Source organism: Pogona vitticeps, chromosome 2, assembly GCF_051106095.1.
Source record: "Pogona vitticeps strain Pit_001003342236 chromosome 2, PviZW2.1, whole genome shotgun sequence".
Taxonomy (NCBI): domain Eukaryota; kingdom Metazoa; phylum Chordata; class Lepidosauria; order Squamata; family Agamidae; genus Pogona; species Pogona vitticeps.
In genome coordinates, this window is record NC_135784.1 from 266,974,428 (window position 1) to 266,992,959 (window position 18,532).

Genomic DNA, 18,532 nt, shown 5'->3' on the forward strand with positions numbered 1-18,532 from the left:
AAAACAAAAAAAATTAGCTTTTCAAACTTTAAGAAGAAAACAGTGCCCCTTGCTGGACGTGTAACGTCGGACTTTATATATATAAGAATGAAGGTACTAGAAGCCTCAGAATTCATTAATTTGGTCATATTAGTTTTCTCCCTCAGAGAAATAAAGTGTTCTTCATGTATTTGTACATTCGCTTTAAGAGTAAGATGGGTGGGTGTTTTCACTTTTGCAAATTAAGTGATATCATTCTAAAATAAGAATGCATTTTCTATAAACTGAGATAACTTCCTGAGTAAAATATATAAATTAAAAGATGGAGGACTAAAAGCTGTATACACAGTAAACCAGAACATACTGATGATGATTAAGCATCCTCAGGGATCCTCTGGTCAGTGTTGATTGTCAGTTGAAAAAGGAAAAATAGAAAAAGGATTGGCCTGTCCAGGCCAAGTAGATCTTATTTATTCCTTCTAATAATAAATTCACAAGGGGTAGTGAGAAACAAAGCCATCAGAAACCCAAGATAAGTACTGTACAAGATATTATTAAATTACTATTTTTGCTCCAAAAAGGTCCAGTGAGGAATGAGCATGCACAATGTCGCAGTTATAGGATCTTGCTTGTCAATTTGAAAAGAAAAATGGAAAAATATGCGTAAGACAGGGAAGAATGAGGGACAAAATTGTCCTTTTCAGTCACCTTACAACTTGTGGAATGGGGGAGCAGGTAGGGCTGGCTGAAATAGTCGCCAGGAATTATACTTTTAGTGGGTTCCACTGGTAACATTTGCTGTCAGGAGCTTCCTTACTTAGGTCTTTTGGTTGTGAAAGAAGCCTGTGACCCTTCATATTGCAAGTGGAACTGCAATACCTCCTCACCTATCATGTACACTGTATCTATTTCATCTGTTCTATATTCTGGAAATTTTCCAGAAATCTCTCAGAATGCCCCTTCTGCTGCTGCCACTTGGTCCCCATTTTTCAGTTATTTTTCTTAGTAAACAAGTAAGGAGGAGTATTCTTGCCCCAAAGAAACTTTTGGTAGCTTCAAGATGGAACTTCCACTGATTTGACTCTGGGAGGTGCCACATGAACCTCTGGTTCAGTGGTTTGGCCCAATTCATTAACTCTCCCCCCCCAGCTGTTCTGTGGTTTGGTGCCCCACCCCCTCCATCAGGCACCCACTCGGAAGCAGTGCCCTGGCTTCCCTGCCCCACATCCTCCAGGTGCTGCCTCTGAGTGGCTGCCTGCCGGGAGGGCCATGGCTCTGAACTGCGGAACAGCTGTGAGGGATGGTAAATGGACCAGGGTGAAGTACCAAACTGGTGGTTCATACTCATCTCTATATATGACTCTTTGGAACTTGTATAACACAAGTAACCAAAATAACAGTGATCTTGTAGGGGATTACCGCATGTGTCATTAATCTTGTGGAAGCAGTCATTTATTTGGCAAGCTGTTCATTGTGCAGCAGACACTAGAGATGTGCCATTCTTCTGCTTCTGCTTCTTTTGTTTCAAATCACAGAATTCTCAAATGTTTTCCTAGGCAAAATTCTGGGAGTTACAGCCCACAAACATACACCTACAGACAGCTTCATTCTACTCACCTGGAAAAAGGCTGAAGACACATTCTACAGCTTATTTCTTGCTGCAGTGCTTCCTGATAATGATACTCTCAAACCTGATAATGATACCAGAGCACAGAGTGCTGTCCTCTGAAGATGACGGCCACAGAGACTGGCGAAACGTTAGGAAGAACAACCTTCAAAACACTGCCAAAGAGCAGTGTTGCCAAAAACCCACAACAACCATACTCTCAATAACTTTATGCTTTATAGAGGGTGCCTCCTGAAGAACCATGAAGAGGCATGTGAGTTCATGATTGAGAAGGAATTCAAATTAGAGGGTTCCAGATTTTTAACTCAGTCATATAAGTTCTCTGTTAACATGGTTTTGATAGAATGTATGACCTTTGTTGGATCATGAATATTTCTCCAGTGTTTGAATTCATGCATCGAATCATAAGAGTAATTGAGTTTGAAGGGGGCTATAAGGCCATTGGGTCCAACCCCTTGCTCAATGCAAAAATCCAAATAAAGTAGATTTGACAAATGGTTGTCCAATTTTCTCTTGAATGCCTCCAGCACTGGAGCATTCACCACCTCCCAGGTAGTTGGTTCCATTGTCATACTGCTCTAACAGTTAAGAATTTTTCCTGATACTAAGCCTAAATCTGGCTTCCTGTAATTTGAGTCCATTGTTATGTGTCCTGCAATCTGGGATGATTGTGAATAGATCCTTCTTCTCCTTTGTATGACTACCATTCAAGCATTTGAAAAGTACTATTATATCTTCTCTCAGTCTTCTTTTCTCAAGGCTAAAATGCCCAGTTCTTCCAGTCTTTCCTCACAGGGCTCATAAAACCATCTTATTCTGTGGTGGCTCCATCAGCCTTTTATTTAATAGTTGATGAGACACTTCTGTGTTATCTCCTTCATAAAAACTAAGAATGGTGACTGCTTTTTTTCTTCCTTTCCTTTCCTTTTTGGCAACTTGTTTATTATGCTGCCATTTATTGATGCGGTAGTTCTGCTTCTTCATCCTACTGCCTTCTAAGAGCTTGAAGTTCCCACTTGTGCCTTTTACCCATGTGAACGATTTAGAGTGGCAATTATGGGATAAAAATTGTGGTTTCCTACCTTCTTTTGGGTAAGACTAGCTTTTGATGGCGTGTCTGATCATGAAAACGTTTCCCTTGGGCAGCACCCATCTGTAGCATGCAGGACCTTGCCTCCTTAGGAGAGGCTTAAATAGTGATGCTTTTTTGTGAGTGAAAGTGGTTTTATTGTCATACCTTCAGTTGTTCAGTAAACACAGACTTCCTTTTCTGTAACTTATTTACTGTCCCATTAGTGCAAGCAGTTTACACAGAATTAAAACTCACAAACCATCAATACCCCACAATAACAAAAAATACAATTCAAAAACAATACGGTGATACTGCAGCCAATAATTATAACCATAAATATGAGCAACCCTATAAAAATATCTAGATTTGATTTTTAAAAACCTTTTGTTGACAGCATCCTAACAGCATTCAGTTATTAAAGTCAATTTTTTAATTTAGTCTTTATCATCTTTCTAAACATAAGAAGAGAAGGAGTCTTTGTAGGTATTTTATTCCAGAGTCTGATGCCACAATCGAAAAGGCATGATACCTCATATTCACCTTTTTGGCCTCCCTTGTTGTAATGCATTTTAACAACATGGATTGAGAGAAGTGTGTGGGAGTGGGCAGGAATGCATATCTGTGCATTCTCATATTTTAAAAACCAGGGAAATTTCTCAGAGAAAAAGACATTTTGTTTAAAGCAAAAGCATAGGAAATTCAATCCACATTCATCCCGTAGCCCAAAACACAGACATGTGGAGGCACTCTTGTACACCCTGAACTTACACTCAAACAGTACAGCATAATTTCTGCTAGCTACTCCTCTACTTGTATAGTGTATCATAAGTGAATCTGAAGAGTTGAAATGGAACAGAGGCTTTGAGTAGTCGTAACTACAGATATATATTTACTAATCCAATCCCATTGTTCTGTGTTGGGAGGGAAGATAATCTTGCTGGTTTTGACAAAATTAGTACTAGGGATCTCTTAAAAATTAAGGAACCAAAGCAAGGAGCTCTCCTCTTACAGTATATCTAATAGGGTTGGAAGTTATGGTAGAAAAAAGATGCATCAGTGATTGAAATTCTGTAACTTAGAGTAGTAAATCACAACTCGACTAGGACCATTGAGTCAGGGATTTGCTGAGTCACCTTCTCCGTAACTTCCATTCAGTGGGCCTATTCTAGTTTTGACATAATACACTAAGCAACATGATTTTGACCATTGTGTTCATATTTGGTTTATCTGTCATCTGAATTTCCTTACTTTTTTGAATAAAGACACATTTTTTTCCTTTAAACTGAAGGTTTCTTTTTCTTTTGCCAATATATTCTTTGCACAAGCTACTGGTTATCTGTATGCACTATGACCTTCATGGTACAATCCCATGAAGTCTACATATTAATTTAAATATAATAGTTGTACATTGTTGTTCACCTTGCAGACATTTATAAAAATGGTTCATTTGTTTAAAAGTGTGTATTACGGGCTAAATCTAAAGCAGAATTAAGCATGTTGAAACACTTGAATTTTGTTGAGAAAACTAGTTACACAACAAGTATTCTTCCAGATAGTGCAAATTGCTTGTATAATTACATAGTTTTCTCCAACAATAGTTTTGGACAGGGGGATTGTCAGTGCCTAGTTCTGTTATGACTTTAGGCTTATAGGTAATACAGTGGTGCCCTGCATGACAACGATAATTCATTCCGTGAAAATCATCGTCATGCGAAATGCTATTTCCCCATTGGAATGCATTGAAACTCGTTTAATGCTTTCCAATGGGGGGAAAACCTCATCGTCCAGCGAAGATTGCCCATTTGGAAGCCATTTTGCAAGCGCCGATCAGCTGTAAAAATGGCTGTCCTGCGAAGCATGGGTCCGGAAAACACAGGACAGCCATTTTGTGAAGCCGACGATCAGTTGTAGAAATCATCGTCTTGCGAACAAACGGTCCGCAAAGCATGGACCAAATCAACGTCCAGCAAAAATTGCCCATTGAAATCACTGTTTTGCGAATTGCTATAGCGATCTCAAAACGTCATCGTTATGCAGATTTGTCGTTTTGCAGGGTCATCTAGCAAGGTACCACTGTAGTTTTGCATCATTTATTCTTGTTGCATCATAATATTCCAGTGGTACTGACAGAGTTCATGTCTTGCAAAGATGTTGTAGCAGAAGCATTTTATATAGCTCATCTTCATCCTATACTTGCTTCTTTGCTAGTAAGTAAATGTTTGGGATTCATCATTGTTTATTTTCCATCCAAATTAAGGTGGTACATAACCTAGTGTGTCTTCTTGATTATAGTAATAATATATGTTCTGAAGTCAATACTTGCTCAATATATGTGTGTGTGTATTTATTCTAAGTATATATTTTCATTTTTGTTTGTCCACTGTGTGCCTTTTGAATAACTATTTCAGTTGTACTTGACCTTTAAACAATGAAGAATTCAGATTACTAATTATGTATATTAAAAGTTAGATTCTTTGCTCATACTGCCATTTCTGAAATTTGGGATAGGATACTAATAATTAAACACAACATTTAATTTCATTTATATATGCTCTTTGCTAATAGTGATTTTGCAGCACTAACACATCTGATACAATAATGCATACTTTATGTAAATAAACACATAATTTAAAGCCTCCTTAATGTTCAAAAGTCTCCAGACTAAAATACAGAGGAAAATTAACATCAATGAACATGAACCTGAAAACTTTTAGGAATCAAAATTGTCAGGAAAGGCATGAAGGTGTTTTTAGTTTATACTTTGAGCAGTCTTTAAAAGTTAGTAGCACAGCAGGTGATGGTGTGGGTAAGTGTAAATGTTCTGAAATAAATAGCAGTTTGTGACCTGGAATGTCAGGGCTCTAGACAAGGGTGTATGTTTGTCAATACATCCTACATGTTTTACAGATTCCTCAGGGAATAGGGGAAGATACAATTTCACCTTTTCTGTGCCAAAACATTTTAATTATATCTTCTTCCAAGTACAGCGGTTCAGTAACCAAGGAGCTGACATTGATGCATGTGTTGATAAAGCTGCAAACATTCAAAATGAGATTAACAAAGATTTTGAGGAAAGGGTGACAGCTAATTTTGCACAGTATTCTGCATCTAATTCAGGTCAGTGTAATGATAGAATATTTTATAACTGTTGTGTCATCCAGAAAGACTTTTATGATGCTTTGTGGTAATGAAAGTGTATGTGTATGAAGAGTATAGTTCAGAATCTATTTTTCATGCAAATAAACACTTTTTATTATGTTCCAGTAGGTTGTAGTGACAAAAAGGACATGCAGCATTTTGTGATTATGGTCAAATGTACTACCTTTCTCCAGATTTACTTGAAAAGTGTTTGGTAACATTGAAAAACTCAAAGCAATGCAGTTATATCGTATCGCTTGGTTTCCATGAGAAGATAATCCAAATAAATCTGTATTAGATTTCAGTAATGAAAATAATGTTCTTTGTGTTGTATTAGACTTTTTGAGCACATTTCAGTGTATTTCAGTTCTATTCTGCTCTTTATTTGAAGGCAGCTGACACTCTTCTTTCACTTTTTGTTTGTGAAGTTTTCTTTCTTTTTCTTTTTTTTATCCACTCACTTCTCCATCTGCTTTCACTTTTGTTTGCTTGGGCCGTCTCTCATCCCAACTTGATAATGAGGAATGTGGTGTGACCCTGACCTCTATCAGCCCATGCCTGACCTTCTGACTCCCCTACCTAACCTTTGACCTTTTCTTTGACAGCTTGATTAATTACCCTGTGTTATGATTTATGAGTAAGTGCTATGTAAAAATAATAGACAACAGGTGGTCCCCTAAAAACTTTTTGTGGCATGTTTTCTTTTCCTGCCTAACTTGATGAGCTATTTTAAGTTAGAAACTTGATGGAACAATGTGAATTTGGCAGTAACACAGCATTTTTTACACACTTGGACACAGCAGTGGAATTCAGGAGCCAGAGAGATGAGGTGTAACTGGGATGAAAATATTACAAAGTATTAGCAGGGTGCAGTTGCCAAAATGCACATTGGGTGAAAATACAAAAAGGAGTCAACTGACATTTCAGGCGTTTCGGTCTCAGGTCACGTCTTGAGAAAATTGCTCAAATAATGGAGGGGGCATTTTTCAAGCTGAGCTGCATCTCCAAAGCTATGTTTACTTTTACGCTTCACTAGTGACTTCTGATTGGTTGTCATGACCTCATCCTACTGTTGCATCTAGGATGTTGCAACAGTGACACATAGGTACCCTTCTCTTTAAAAAGATGGGAAATAAACAGATCATACATCTTTCAGAAAGATGAATGACCATTCCTGTGTCCATGTTAAGCATGCACAGATCTAGGTTACAAGACTTGTTTTCTCTGAAGGATTTACTTTCATCGGCTTGAAATGGTCTAAATAGATTTATTTATTTATTTATTCTTTAAAAAGTCAGATTGATAAAGCTCAAGAAAGTGGTGTGCTACAGATTCTTACTTGCAGGCCAGAAAGATAGGGACATAGGTCAAAAGATTTCACTCTAGCCTCTGACCTCTCTCGTCACATATGGTATCCCAGCCAGGTGGATTAATATGCAGGGCTGAATGCTTTTAGCTCATAATCAATTTGACCAGACATGACATTTGTAGAGTTCCAGAAGGTATCTTAAATAATTTTTGCCGTTTACTGTTGTCTCATTGGCTAGCATGCCATAAGACTTTTGGATGTGCCCATAATGCTCTATAAAATAAGCATTTTATAGAAACATCAAAAAGTATGTAGTGGACCTTTTTCCTATTTATTATTATTGTTTCATTTTGCTATCTGATAAACTTGTAGCAGTTGTGTAACACTGAGTTCAAATAATTTTTCTTAGGATTCTGTGTAACCTGCATTCTTATGTCTCTAAGCTGGCTTTTACTATAGCCATCATCTGAATAATTAATGTCAAATAAGCTCATATGAAAGATTGAAAATGATGCTTACTGAAATCTGATGAAACCGTTGTTTAAATTGTGTTAACACCATCAGATGCTGTACATTTTGGTGTCACAACAGTTAATAGACCTGCAGTGCTTGTCCTCCATAGTGGATTTTAGAATAGATGATGGCTTATAGTGATTGGCTATATACAGTAGCTAAATGCTTATTTTAGCAGTAACTTTTTGTTACCTAGTACTAATTGGCCTGTGCTGATGAACTTGGACCTTAGAAAATATTGGATTCAATTCCCAAATATCTTGTGTTGCAATTGGCTGGTAATAATGTGAGATATTTTGCAGAATACAGTATACTTCTACTATAGATAAAAGTTAGAAGGTCCTAAACCTTTACTCATTAGAAAACCAGAACTTCAGATTATGTTTGGAAATGTTGAGTCACTTTTTTTACAAGGATGTCCTAAAATGTAACTGATACACAATGGAATTCCTGCCTATAAATGAAAACAGTCTTCAAAAATTAACCAGTGAATCTATTTCATTTCCAAGAGATTTTCTTGCATCTCATACAGTAGCTGCCTATATTGGAGGCAAGTTTTGTAGCAACTGTTTATAAGCAGATACTGGTTTAGAGGTGTTTTTCAAATGATGGCAGTATAATTTACCCAGTTTTTTAAAGGGTACATTACAGGTTTGAGCCCTTTGAAGAAGTCTATAGCTTTATATTATTGCTTGTCCCAGCATATTTAAACTATTTGCCTAGAATAGTTTGATCGTTGTGCTTTAACTTGGTGGAAACAATAATGGGACATTGAAATTAGGTGAGCTTAAATCTTGGGAATTTGGTGATATCCAACTTGTTTTCAAGATCTTTACAATTCAGGAACCAAATACTCAACATGTTGGTGGAATATTAAAAAGAAAAATGACTGGTGTTTCTACAGGTAAAGAAGAAAGAAAGGTCAGCCTATGGCTAAAGACCTAGATTAACTTTTGATAGTTTTGGATGGTAACAATTTTGTAATACCAATAGAGGTTAAATTCAGCTGTAGTTATGTATGTTACATTGCATTTCTACCCCCTTTCATCCTAGCAAGTATTGTATTTTACTCCTAATCCTCTTTCCTTTGCCTGTTTTTCCTCATATAGTTTAGGCTGCAGTGGCTAAGGACAAAAGGCGGAAAAAAGTATGACACTGTGTCAACTTTCTTACAAACACGACAACATTTACAATAGATTTTTAAAAAGAAATCATGAAGCATATGATAGAATTCCTTAAAGTATCAGTGTTTTAATGTTGTTATTTTAACAAACATGGTATTTGAATAAAGTTTTAAAGGCATACTGAGAGATGGTTTGTGCTATTCAAACCTAATTGATAAAAATCCTTTAATTGATTTATGAAGCTGTGATTTTTGAAATGGAATCATTTTTCATCTGTTGATGTGTCAGTGAAAAATTGATGTTATGTCCTCATAAAATTGGACAAATGAGTCATGTAATTTTCAGCTACATAATCAATAACTTAGACAAATTTTACTTCTCTGATGATTTATGTATGTCTGCTTTTGTGGACATAACTTCACATTTCAGTAACACATGTACAACCATAACAAATACCTGAATTTTACATCTTACGTTGTACAGAAAATCAAAGGGATCAATAATCTGCCCCCAAAAAACCCACAAACAAACAAACAAACCCCACAACACCCTGCCATAGGCCACAAACATGAGTAGCAAACTAAAGTGCTGAACGTGAAGGGCACTATTTTTGAATGGTTATAAAAAATGCCATATTTTCCTTTCAGTATTTTAAAAATAGTATGAAAAGGACATTCGTATTATTTCATTAATACTTTTGCATCCATCCAAGAAGGCTGCAATCTTTTCTGCTTTTAATGAATTGTACGTAATAAAAACAGGATGCTCTGATGCTAAATTTTGCATTTTAATTCCTTATATAATAACTCTACTGCAATTTTTTACTTTATACGTGACCACAGTTCCAAAGCATATGGGTAGTATGTGTGAATATAGAAGGAAGAGCTGGGAAAAAAGATGACAGGAGATCACTTACTCATGGTACAGAATCTAGAAGGAGGCAATTTTCTCTTTGGCCTGTGGTGACCTTTTTACCATGTTCCCTTACACCACAGACAGTGAACTGAATGCCTCTAATTCACCCTGCTTAACAGAGTGCAACAGTGTTCTTTAACTTAGTTTTGGTGGGAGGAGAAGGTATAGTAGAAATTTGAGAAGGGCGTGAAAGCTTGTACAGGCACAAGGAAGAGTAAGAACTTCCTTCAAATGTGATTTTAATAACTAGCCAAGTGTGTCCAACTGTAGAAAATCACCAAGTGACAATCTGTCTACCTGACAGTTACTACAATGAGTTACAAGATTTTTGAATAGCTACACAGATTAGAATAAAGCAACACTGAATAAAGTATCTTTTGTTGCTGTAGATTTGTTTACCTTTGATCATCTATAAAGGTGGACTTTCATCTTTTCACTTTGGCTCCTTGTTAGGCAGAAATTATATATTCTATTAACTAAGTTAAAATAATTTTAATGTTGCTACCTGGAATTTGTAGTAAAAAAAGTTAAAAGTAAGAATTTCATAATAATATTGGGAAGTAATTTGTGTGTAATTCCTTTGCTTTCTTAAAAAAATTATTTTTATAGCTATGGCAGTATTCTATTTCATTTAAACAATGTCTAGAGATTTTTTTATTATATTCATTCAAATATTCTTTAATTACAGTTGTCAGAGCAAAATGAAATACAATAAAATATTTAATATTTCCCCCTCTAATGGTTGCTACACATAATACATCTTTAATCCCTATACTGTTGCTAAAGTTGAAGCTGGTGAAATCACAGATTTGTAAGCAATCACTTAGAAATCACTGATTTCCAAGCCATGTCAAATAATCACAGCATATACAGATTGTTATTGGTGCTTCCATTGATGAATTAGACAGAAGTGTTTAACATTTTAAATTGCAATCCAGGACATAGTTCAACTGTTTAAATCCCCCTGAAATCAGTCAGTGTACACAGAGTAAATATGAAAGTTTTTAGCAGTGGAGCATTAAGTATACATCATGATTCTAGAACTGATTTTTATTTCTTTGATTTTTTCATGAATCACATGAAATATTGTAAAGTTATTAAAATGTTAACAAAGAGTTAGCAAATATGTGAACAGAAGAGACACTAGATTCAGATACAAACACAAACGGAATTAATCCCATTCATTGTCAGCTCTATGAAAATCACACAAATTTATATTTAAATCACTAAAAATGTAAACCATTCAAAGTCAAAAATTGGTATTTATTCTTTCTTTTCCTTCCATTCAAACAGGAAGGTTATGGAGTGATAGTACTGAATCCGAATGAGAACTATATTGAGGTTGAAAAGACAAAAGCACTTGTGCAGCTGTCTCCTGATAGTTCGGATGAACCTGCAGAAAAGAGGGAGAAAAAAGATAAAATCCAGAAAGATACAAAGAAGCGACGGGACTTCTATGAGAAGTATCGAAATCCACAAAAAGAAAAGGAAACTGTGCAATTGTATATTCGAGTAAGTTACTGTAGTTTCTTCTGCTTAGTATGAAACAATAGAACATTCGAATTATGTTGCTGTGATTTAAAATATTATGGTTTAAAATGTGTATAGTGTTTATATAATTGTGTAATACTGAGGGTAAGAACTTTTCATTTATATTGACATTTTTGTTAGCATTTATTTTGAAAGTGGAAAAAAAATTAATTTATTTTCAGTTTTCAAAGAGAAACTGCAGATAAATCCTAGAGTAACACACAGTGCGTTGCAGAGACAAATACAAATCTGAAACATAATGTATGAAATATTTTAAAGTTGATATGGGTGTAAGAATCATTTATTAAATGTAGTTTTGATGTTGGCTTTACATTTAGAGCATTATGCTTAGACTTCTAAAAAATAATAATCAAATATTTTAACGTTGCCTGGTAAATTAACAATATCACAGGCAACATGCTGATGTTCACTGTATTGCCGTAATGTATTTCTTCCATGTTAGTAGGTTGCCATTGTATTTCAATCAAAGTTTCGAAGGAAGATGAAATTATTAATATCTTAAATATTTAAGACAGAATAATTCAAGAATAGTGCAATGAGGAAATTCTGTCCCTTGCTCTTTTCTTAATCAGTGAACCTTTGCACTCTGTAATGCTGTCAGCATGGGATCGTTATAACAGAGCTATCCAAGGATTTCTAATTCTGCAGGGGGCACAACAATATTATTTGTCCTTTGTCACATTTTGCCTTGTAAAGCTATGATGAATTATCCAGTTTAGATGCATTCAAGCATCTTTAAATGCTTTTTTAAAACAACCAAACGAGAATTTAGTGTTTTTATTCTACAGTAAAATATACTATGCCTGCTCCAGTTTCACTGAAACATTTTGCCTATGGTTATTGAACAGTGGAAAAACAGAAGAAAAATCATAATTATATGAAATGGTGGCATGGTTATTATTATGTTAAGATAATGGCAAGTTATAGCAGAAGATCGTTTTGCTATAAGAAATACAAACAAATGATATATCTCTCTAAATGAGTAGTGAACAGAAGAAAGAACAAGAAATGATGAGGTAAATCAACAGTTTGGAGTAACAAGTAATGCAAAAGAGCATACTTTCTGTTATTAACGAATAATGGTGTCTAATAACTTGCTCACTAGATAGTTTTATTATATGAGAACATCTCCTTCTGGAAGGAAGGAAATCCTGAAATTCTGCAAATGCACCAGATGCAGTTTTTTATTTACTTGATAGTTGTGCTTTTACTCTTATACTGAATGCAAGATCATAGTCACAATATTCTATGACATCTTCTCTTTTTCTCATGGAGAATATCTTTTGTACTTCTCAGGTATTATGTTTTCCTTCATTCTGATGGTTTTGTAAAGAGCACATCAGGTATCATGCACTGTATTAACTTTGTTGGCCTACTGATTGGATATTTCATACAAATTCACTTTCATTTATTTCTTCAATTCAGAGATCTTTCTGTAGGAGCAGCAGGAAGTTCAGCTCTCAGAATCATTCACCTAATAGCCCCTCAGGACTACAGTCCATGAGAAAAACTTCCAGAGGGTCTGAAAGGGCTTCAGAATGGGAGAGATTTATGTGAGTCCAGAAGTAAATACTCCTTATGCAGCTGGACCTTTGGATGAAAATAGTGTGTGTTCTTGTTTAGTTTTCCTTTGTCTTTGAAGCCCTAGTTCCACATATGTTCAATGTGATATGTTTCTTTTTGCCCTGGCATATTAATTTGAACCAACTGTAAAGCCAAGATAATAGGGAAACTTTCATTGGATATCACGAATCCTTCATCTGAAAGCTGCTTCTATTTTTGTTTAGCTTTCTGTATACTTTTAAAAAAATGGTTTTCGGATGCTTTGACCTAAAGTTGCTAGTCCCAGCTAAAGTAGACCAACTGAATCAGTGGAATTTACCATTCGGAAATAGCAAGTCTTCCGGTTGCTCTTAAAGCAGCTGGAAGAGACAAATCACCAGGAATAGACTGATACCAATAGAACTATTTCAAGTCATGAGACTGAATCTGTCAAAATCCTAACAAGAATGTGCCAACAGATGTGGAAAACAAAAATGGTTGGCAGAGTAGAAATGCAAAATATACCTTCGTGTCTCAAAAAAAGAAAAAAGGAAAAAAAAGGAGGAGTTAAAGGTTACAATAACTAAAGAACCACTGAATTTTTCATGCAAGGAAAGTTGTACTCAAGTTCTCATTACCTTTAGCATATTTGGAGTGAGAAATGCTGGATGTTCAGGCTGGAATTAGAAAAGGAAGAGACTCAAATGATCGTCTTGTAAATATACATTAGAGATCATTGTTGTTACATGTTGTCAAGTCACCTCCGATTTATGGCAACCTCATGAAAGTGTGATCACCAAATATTCTGTCCTTAACAGCTCTGCTCAGCTCTTGTAACCTCAAGGCTGTGGCTTTCTTTATGGAACCATTTCATCTCATATTCAGTTCCTCTTTTCCTACTGCATTCACCTTTTTCTAGCATTATTTTCTTTTTTAGAGACTTTTGTCTTCTCATGATATGCCCAAAATATGACAATGGCAGTTGTGTTATTTTTGCCTTGATTTTCACTTGATTTTCTCTAGGACCCAATTGTCTGTCTGTCTGTCTGAAGGTCTATAATATCTACAATGGTCTTCTCTAGCACTATATTTCAAATGAATCAATTTTTTCCTGCCAGCCTTCTTCATTCTCCTTCTTTCACACCCATACATAAGTTAGAATAATGACTGGGATTTCAATAGTGTGGGTGGTCTTGGGCTTGATCTCCTTACATTTGATTATCTTTTCTAATTCCTTCATTGCTGACTTGCTGAGTTTCAGTCTTTTGATTTCTTAGCCGCAGTCTCCATTTGGATTAATGATTGGACCTAGGTATAAAAAATATTTAATAATTGCAGTTTCTTCAGTATCGACAGTAAAATTGTGTAGTTCTTCTGTAGTAATGATTTTTGCCTTCTTAATGTTCAACTGCAGTCCTGCTTTGGTACTTTCTTTTACCTTCATCAGAAGTCATTTCAAGTCACTGCTGCTTTCTCCCCATAAGATGTGTCATCTGCATATCTTAAATTATTGATGTTTCTTCCACCAATTTTCACTCCTCTTTCATCTGAATCTAGTCTGGCTTTCCGTATGTTCTCTGTTGGGAGATAAAATGCATCCTTATCTGACTCTGTCTACAGAAACCATTCTACCTCTCCATGTTCTGCCCTAACAGTAGGTTCCCGTTCACAATGCAGGTTACGCATAAAGAAAATCAAGTGTTGAGGCACTCACATTTCTTTCAGAACGATCCATAACTTCTCATGATCAATATTGTCAAAGGCTTTGCTACAGTCTATGGAAGCATTCTCCATGAAGCACCCCTTCATGGATTGCTGCCTTGTCGTGGTGAAGGGGCTTGAGTAATTCAGAGAAGCTATGGGCTATGTCGTGCAGGGACACCCAAGATGGACAGGTCATAGTGGAGAGTTCTGACTAAATGCAATCCACCTGGAGCAGGAACTGGCAAGCCACTCCAGTATCTTTGCCAAGAAAACCCTATGACCAGAAACAAAAGGCTAAAAGATATGACGCTGGAAGATGAGCCCCTCAGGTCAGAAGGTGTCCAACTTGCTACTGAGGAATAGTGCAGGACAAGTACAAGTAGCTCCAGAGTTAATGGAGTGGTTGGGCTAAAGCTGAAAAGACGTTCAGCTGCAAACGCACCTGGAAGTGAAAGGAAAGTCTGATGCTGCAGAGAAAAATACTGCATAGTGTTGGCACATAAAGTTGGCGGAAATTAGCGCAGAGTTTTTGTCCAGTCCAGATAACTCACAGGTACACAAGCAGCTTCTCCCAACACCAGAGTATATTTACAATATATACAGCAGTTCCAACTGGCAGCATGACATCAAGCAGTGGACCAGTGGTAGAGAATACATCATCAGTTCAGCTTCACATATATATACTTATACATATTAGCATATAACCATCCATAGCAGATATTGCATCATTCATGACTCAGCATTACTCAGGGTTCTTGCACACCTGCACAATCATGGATGCTCATTAATACAAACCTTGTTCTGCCAGGTTAGGAAATTATTCTTGACACATAGGAACCTAGAATGTAAGATCTATGAACCTTGGTAAGCTGGATGTGGTCAAACAGGAGATGGCAAGAATAAGCATTGAGATCCTTGGTGTCAGTGAATTAAAATGGATGGGAATGGGTGAATTCAATTCAGGCAATTATCATATCTACTATTGTGGGCAAGAATCCCGTAAAAGAAATGGAGTAGCCCCCATAGTCAGCAAAAGAGTGGGAAAAGCTGTACTAGGATACAATCTTAAAAATGATAGAATGATTTCAATACGAATCCAAGGCAGACCTTTCAACATCGCAGTAAGCAATCCAAGTTTACGTACCAACCACCAATGCTGAAAAGGCTGAAATTGATTAATTCTGTGAAGACTTACAACACCTTATAAAACTGGTGTTGAAAGATGTTCTTATCATTATAGGGGACTGGAATGCTAAAATAGGGAATCAAGAAATAAAAGGAACAACAGGTAAGTATGGCCTTGGTGTTCAAAACGAAGCAAGGCAAAGGCTAATAGAGTTTTGTGAAGAGAACAAGTTGGTCATCACAAACACTCGTTTCCAACAACACAAGAGGCAACTCTACACATGGAAATCGCCAGATGGGCAATACCGAAATCAGATTGATGATGTTCTCTGCAGCCAAAGATGGAGAAGCTCTATATAGTCAGCAAAAACAAGACATGGAGCTGATTGTGGCTCTGATCATCAGCTTCTTATACCAAAACTTGAGCTTAAACTGAAGAAAGTAGGAAAAACCACTGGACTAGTCAGGTACAGTGGTGCCTCGCTTAACGATTGCTTTGTTTAACGAAAAATTCGCTTAACGATGGCTTTTTCGGAGCGATCTTGTGCTCCGTTTAACGATTTTCCCTATGGGCGATTTTCGCTTAGCGATTTTGGGACCATGTTTCGCTTATCGTTTTTGGTTTTAGGTCCCCTGTTTCGTTTTTTTTTTGACAGCCCCGTTTTTTTGCTATTTTTGAAATATTCTAAAATGTTTAAAAATGTTTAAAATGCTTGGAATCGTTAGTGCACCTAATAAAACCTTCGTTAAATTAATTTGGCTTTCTTCTGAGTCTTTTTAAATTTTTTGTGAATTTTTTTTTCACCATTGAAATGCATTGAATAGGTTTTAATGCATTTCAATTGGGGAACCGTGTTTCACTTAAAGATGTTTCCTAGGGCGATTTTCACTTAAGGACGGCAATCCGTTCCTATTGGAACAGATTATCCAGTTTGCAATGTATCTCTATGGGAAAACGTGTTTCGCTTAACGATGTTTTCCCATAGCGATTTTTTTTGGAACCAGTTAAAATCGTTAAGCGAGGTACCACTGTATAATCTAAACCAAATCCCTTATGAATACACAGTGCAAGTGAAGAACAGGTTTAAGGAACTCGATTTGGTGGACAGAGTGCCTGAAGAACTATGGATGGAGGCCCGTAATATTGTACAGGAGGCAGCAACAAAAACCATCCGAAAGAAAAGGAAATGCAAGAAAGCAAAGTGGCTGTCCAACAAGGCCTTACAAATAGCAGAGAAGAGACAGGAAACCAAATTATTATTTATTATTATTATTTATTCGATTTTTACCCCGCTCCTCTAGACCATGAGGCGGCTTACAAAATAAAACAGAACAATATAAATGCAAGGGAGATCGGGAAGGTTACAGAAAACTGAATGCAGATTTCCAAAGAATAGCAAGGAGAGACAAGAGGGCCTTCTTAAATGAATAGTGCAGTGAAAGAGAACAAAATAATAGAAAGGGAGAAACCAGAGATTTCTTCAAGAAAATTTGAGATATTAAAGGAACATTTTGTGCAAAGATGGACATGATAAAGGACAAAAATGGTAGGGACCTCACAGAAGCAGAAGACATCAAGAAGAGGTGGCAAGAATACACAGAGGAATTATACCAGAAAGATCTGGATGTCCCGGGCAACCCAGATAGTGTGGCTGCTGACCTTGAGCCAGACATCCTGGAAAGTGAAGTCAAGTGGGCCTTAGAAAGCATGGCTAACAACAAGGCCAGTGGAGGTGATGGCATTCCAGTTGAACTATTTAAAATCTTAAAAGATGATGCTGTTAAGGTGCTACATTCAACATGCCAGCAAGTTTGGAAAGCTCAGCAGTGGCCAGAGGATTGGAAAAGATCAGTCTACATCCCAATCCCAAAGAAAGGCAGTGCCAAAGAATGCTCCAACTACCGTACAATTGCACTCATTTCACGCGCTATCAAGGTTATGCTCAAAATCCTATAAGGTAGGCTTCAGCAGTATGTGGACTTAGAACTCCCAGAAGTACAAGCCGGATTTCAGAGTGGCAGATGAACTAGAGACCAAATTGCTAACATGCGCTGGATTATGGAGAAAGCCATAGAGTTCCAGAAAAACATCTACAGTACTTCTGCTTCATTGACTACGCAAAAGCCTTTGACTGTGTGGATCACGGCAAACTATGGCAAGTTCTTAAAGAAATGGGAATGCCTGACTGCCTTATCTATCTCCTGAGAAACCTATAAGTGGGACAGGAAGCATCAGTTAGAACTGGATATTGAACAACTGATTGGTTCAAAATTGGGAAAGGAGTACAACAAGGCTGTATATTGTCCCCCTCCTTATTTAACTTACATGCAGAATACATCATGTGAAAGGCTGGACTGGATGAATCTCAAGCCAGAATTAAGATTGCCAGAAGAAGTATCAACAACCTCAGATGTGTAGATGATACCACTCTGATAGCAGAAAGTGAGGAGAAATTAAAGAACCTCTTAATGAGGGTGAAATGGTCCCATCACCTCCTGGCAAATAGAAGGGGACGATAAGGAGGCAGTGACAGATTTTATTTTCCTGGGCTTCATGATCACTGCAGATGGGGACAGCAGCCACAAAATTAAAAGACGCCTGCTTCTTGGGAGGAAAGCAATGACAAACCTAGACAGCATCTTAAAAATCAGAGACATTACCTTGCTGACAAAGGTCTGCATAGTCAAAGCTATGGTTTTGCCAGCAGCGATGTATGGAAGTGAGAGCTGGACCATAAAGAAGGCTGACCGTCGAAGAATTGATGCTTTTGAATTGTGGTGCTGGAGGAGACTCTTGAGAGTCCCATGGACTGCAAGGAGAACAAACCTATCCATTTTGAAGGAAATCAACCCTGAGTGCTCACTGGAAGGACAGATCCTGAAGCTGAGAATCCAATACAGCACTTTGGCCATCCCCTGATGTTGGGAAAACG

The 18,532-nt window shown here is 36.8% G+C and overlaps 1 protein-coding gene across 11 annotated transcripts in view; it reads left to right on the forward strand.

The window, feature by feature from the left end:
• Nucleotides 1–18,532, forward strand: part of ARB2A (ARB2 cotranscriptional regulator A) — a 274,609-nt gene that overhangs the window by 73,918 nt on the left and 182,159 nt on the right. For all 11 annotated transcript variants that reach the window (XM_020793259.3, XM_078386307.1, XM_078386306.1 and 8 more), the window contains one exon: nt 10,971–11,189. In XM_020793259.3, coding sequence (XP_020648918.1) covers nt 10,971–11,189 — 219 coding nt within the window. The remainder of the gene's footprint in view (nt 1–10,970; nt 11,190–18,532) is intronic.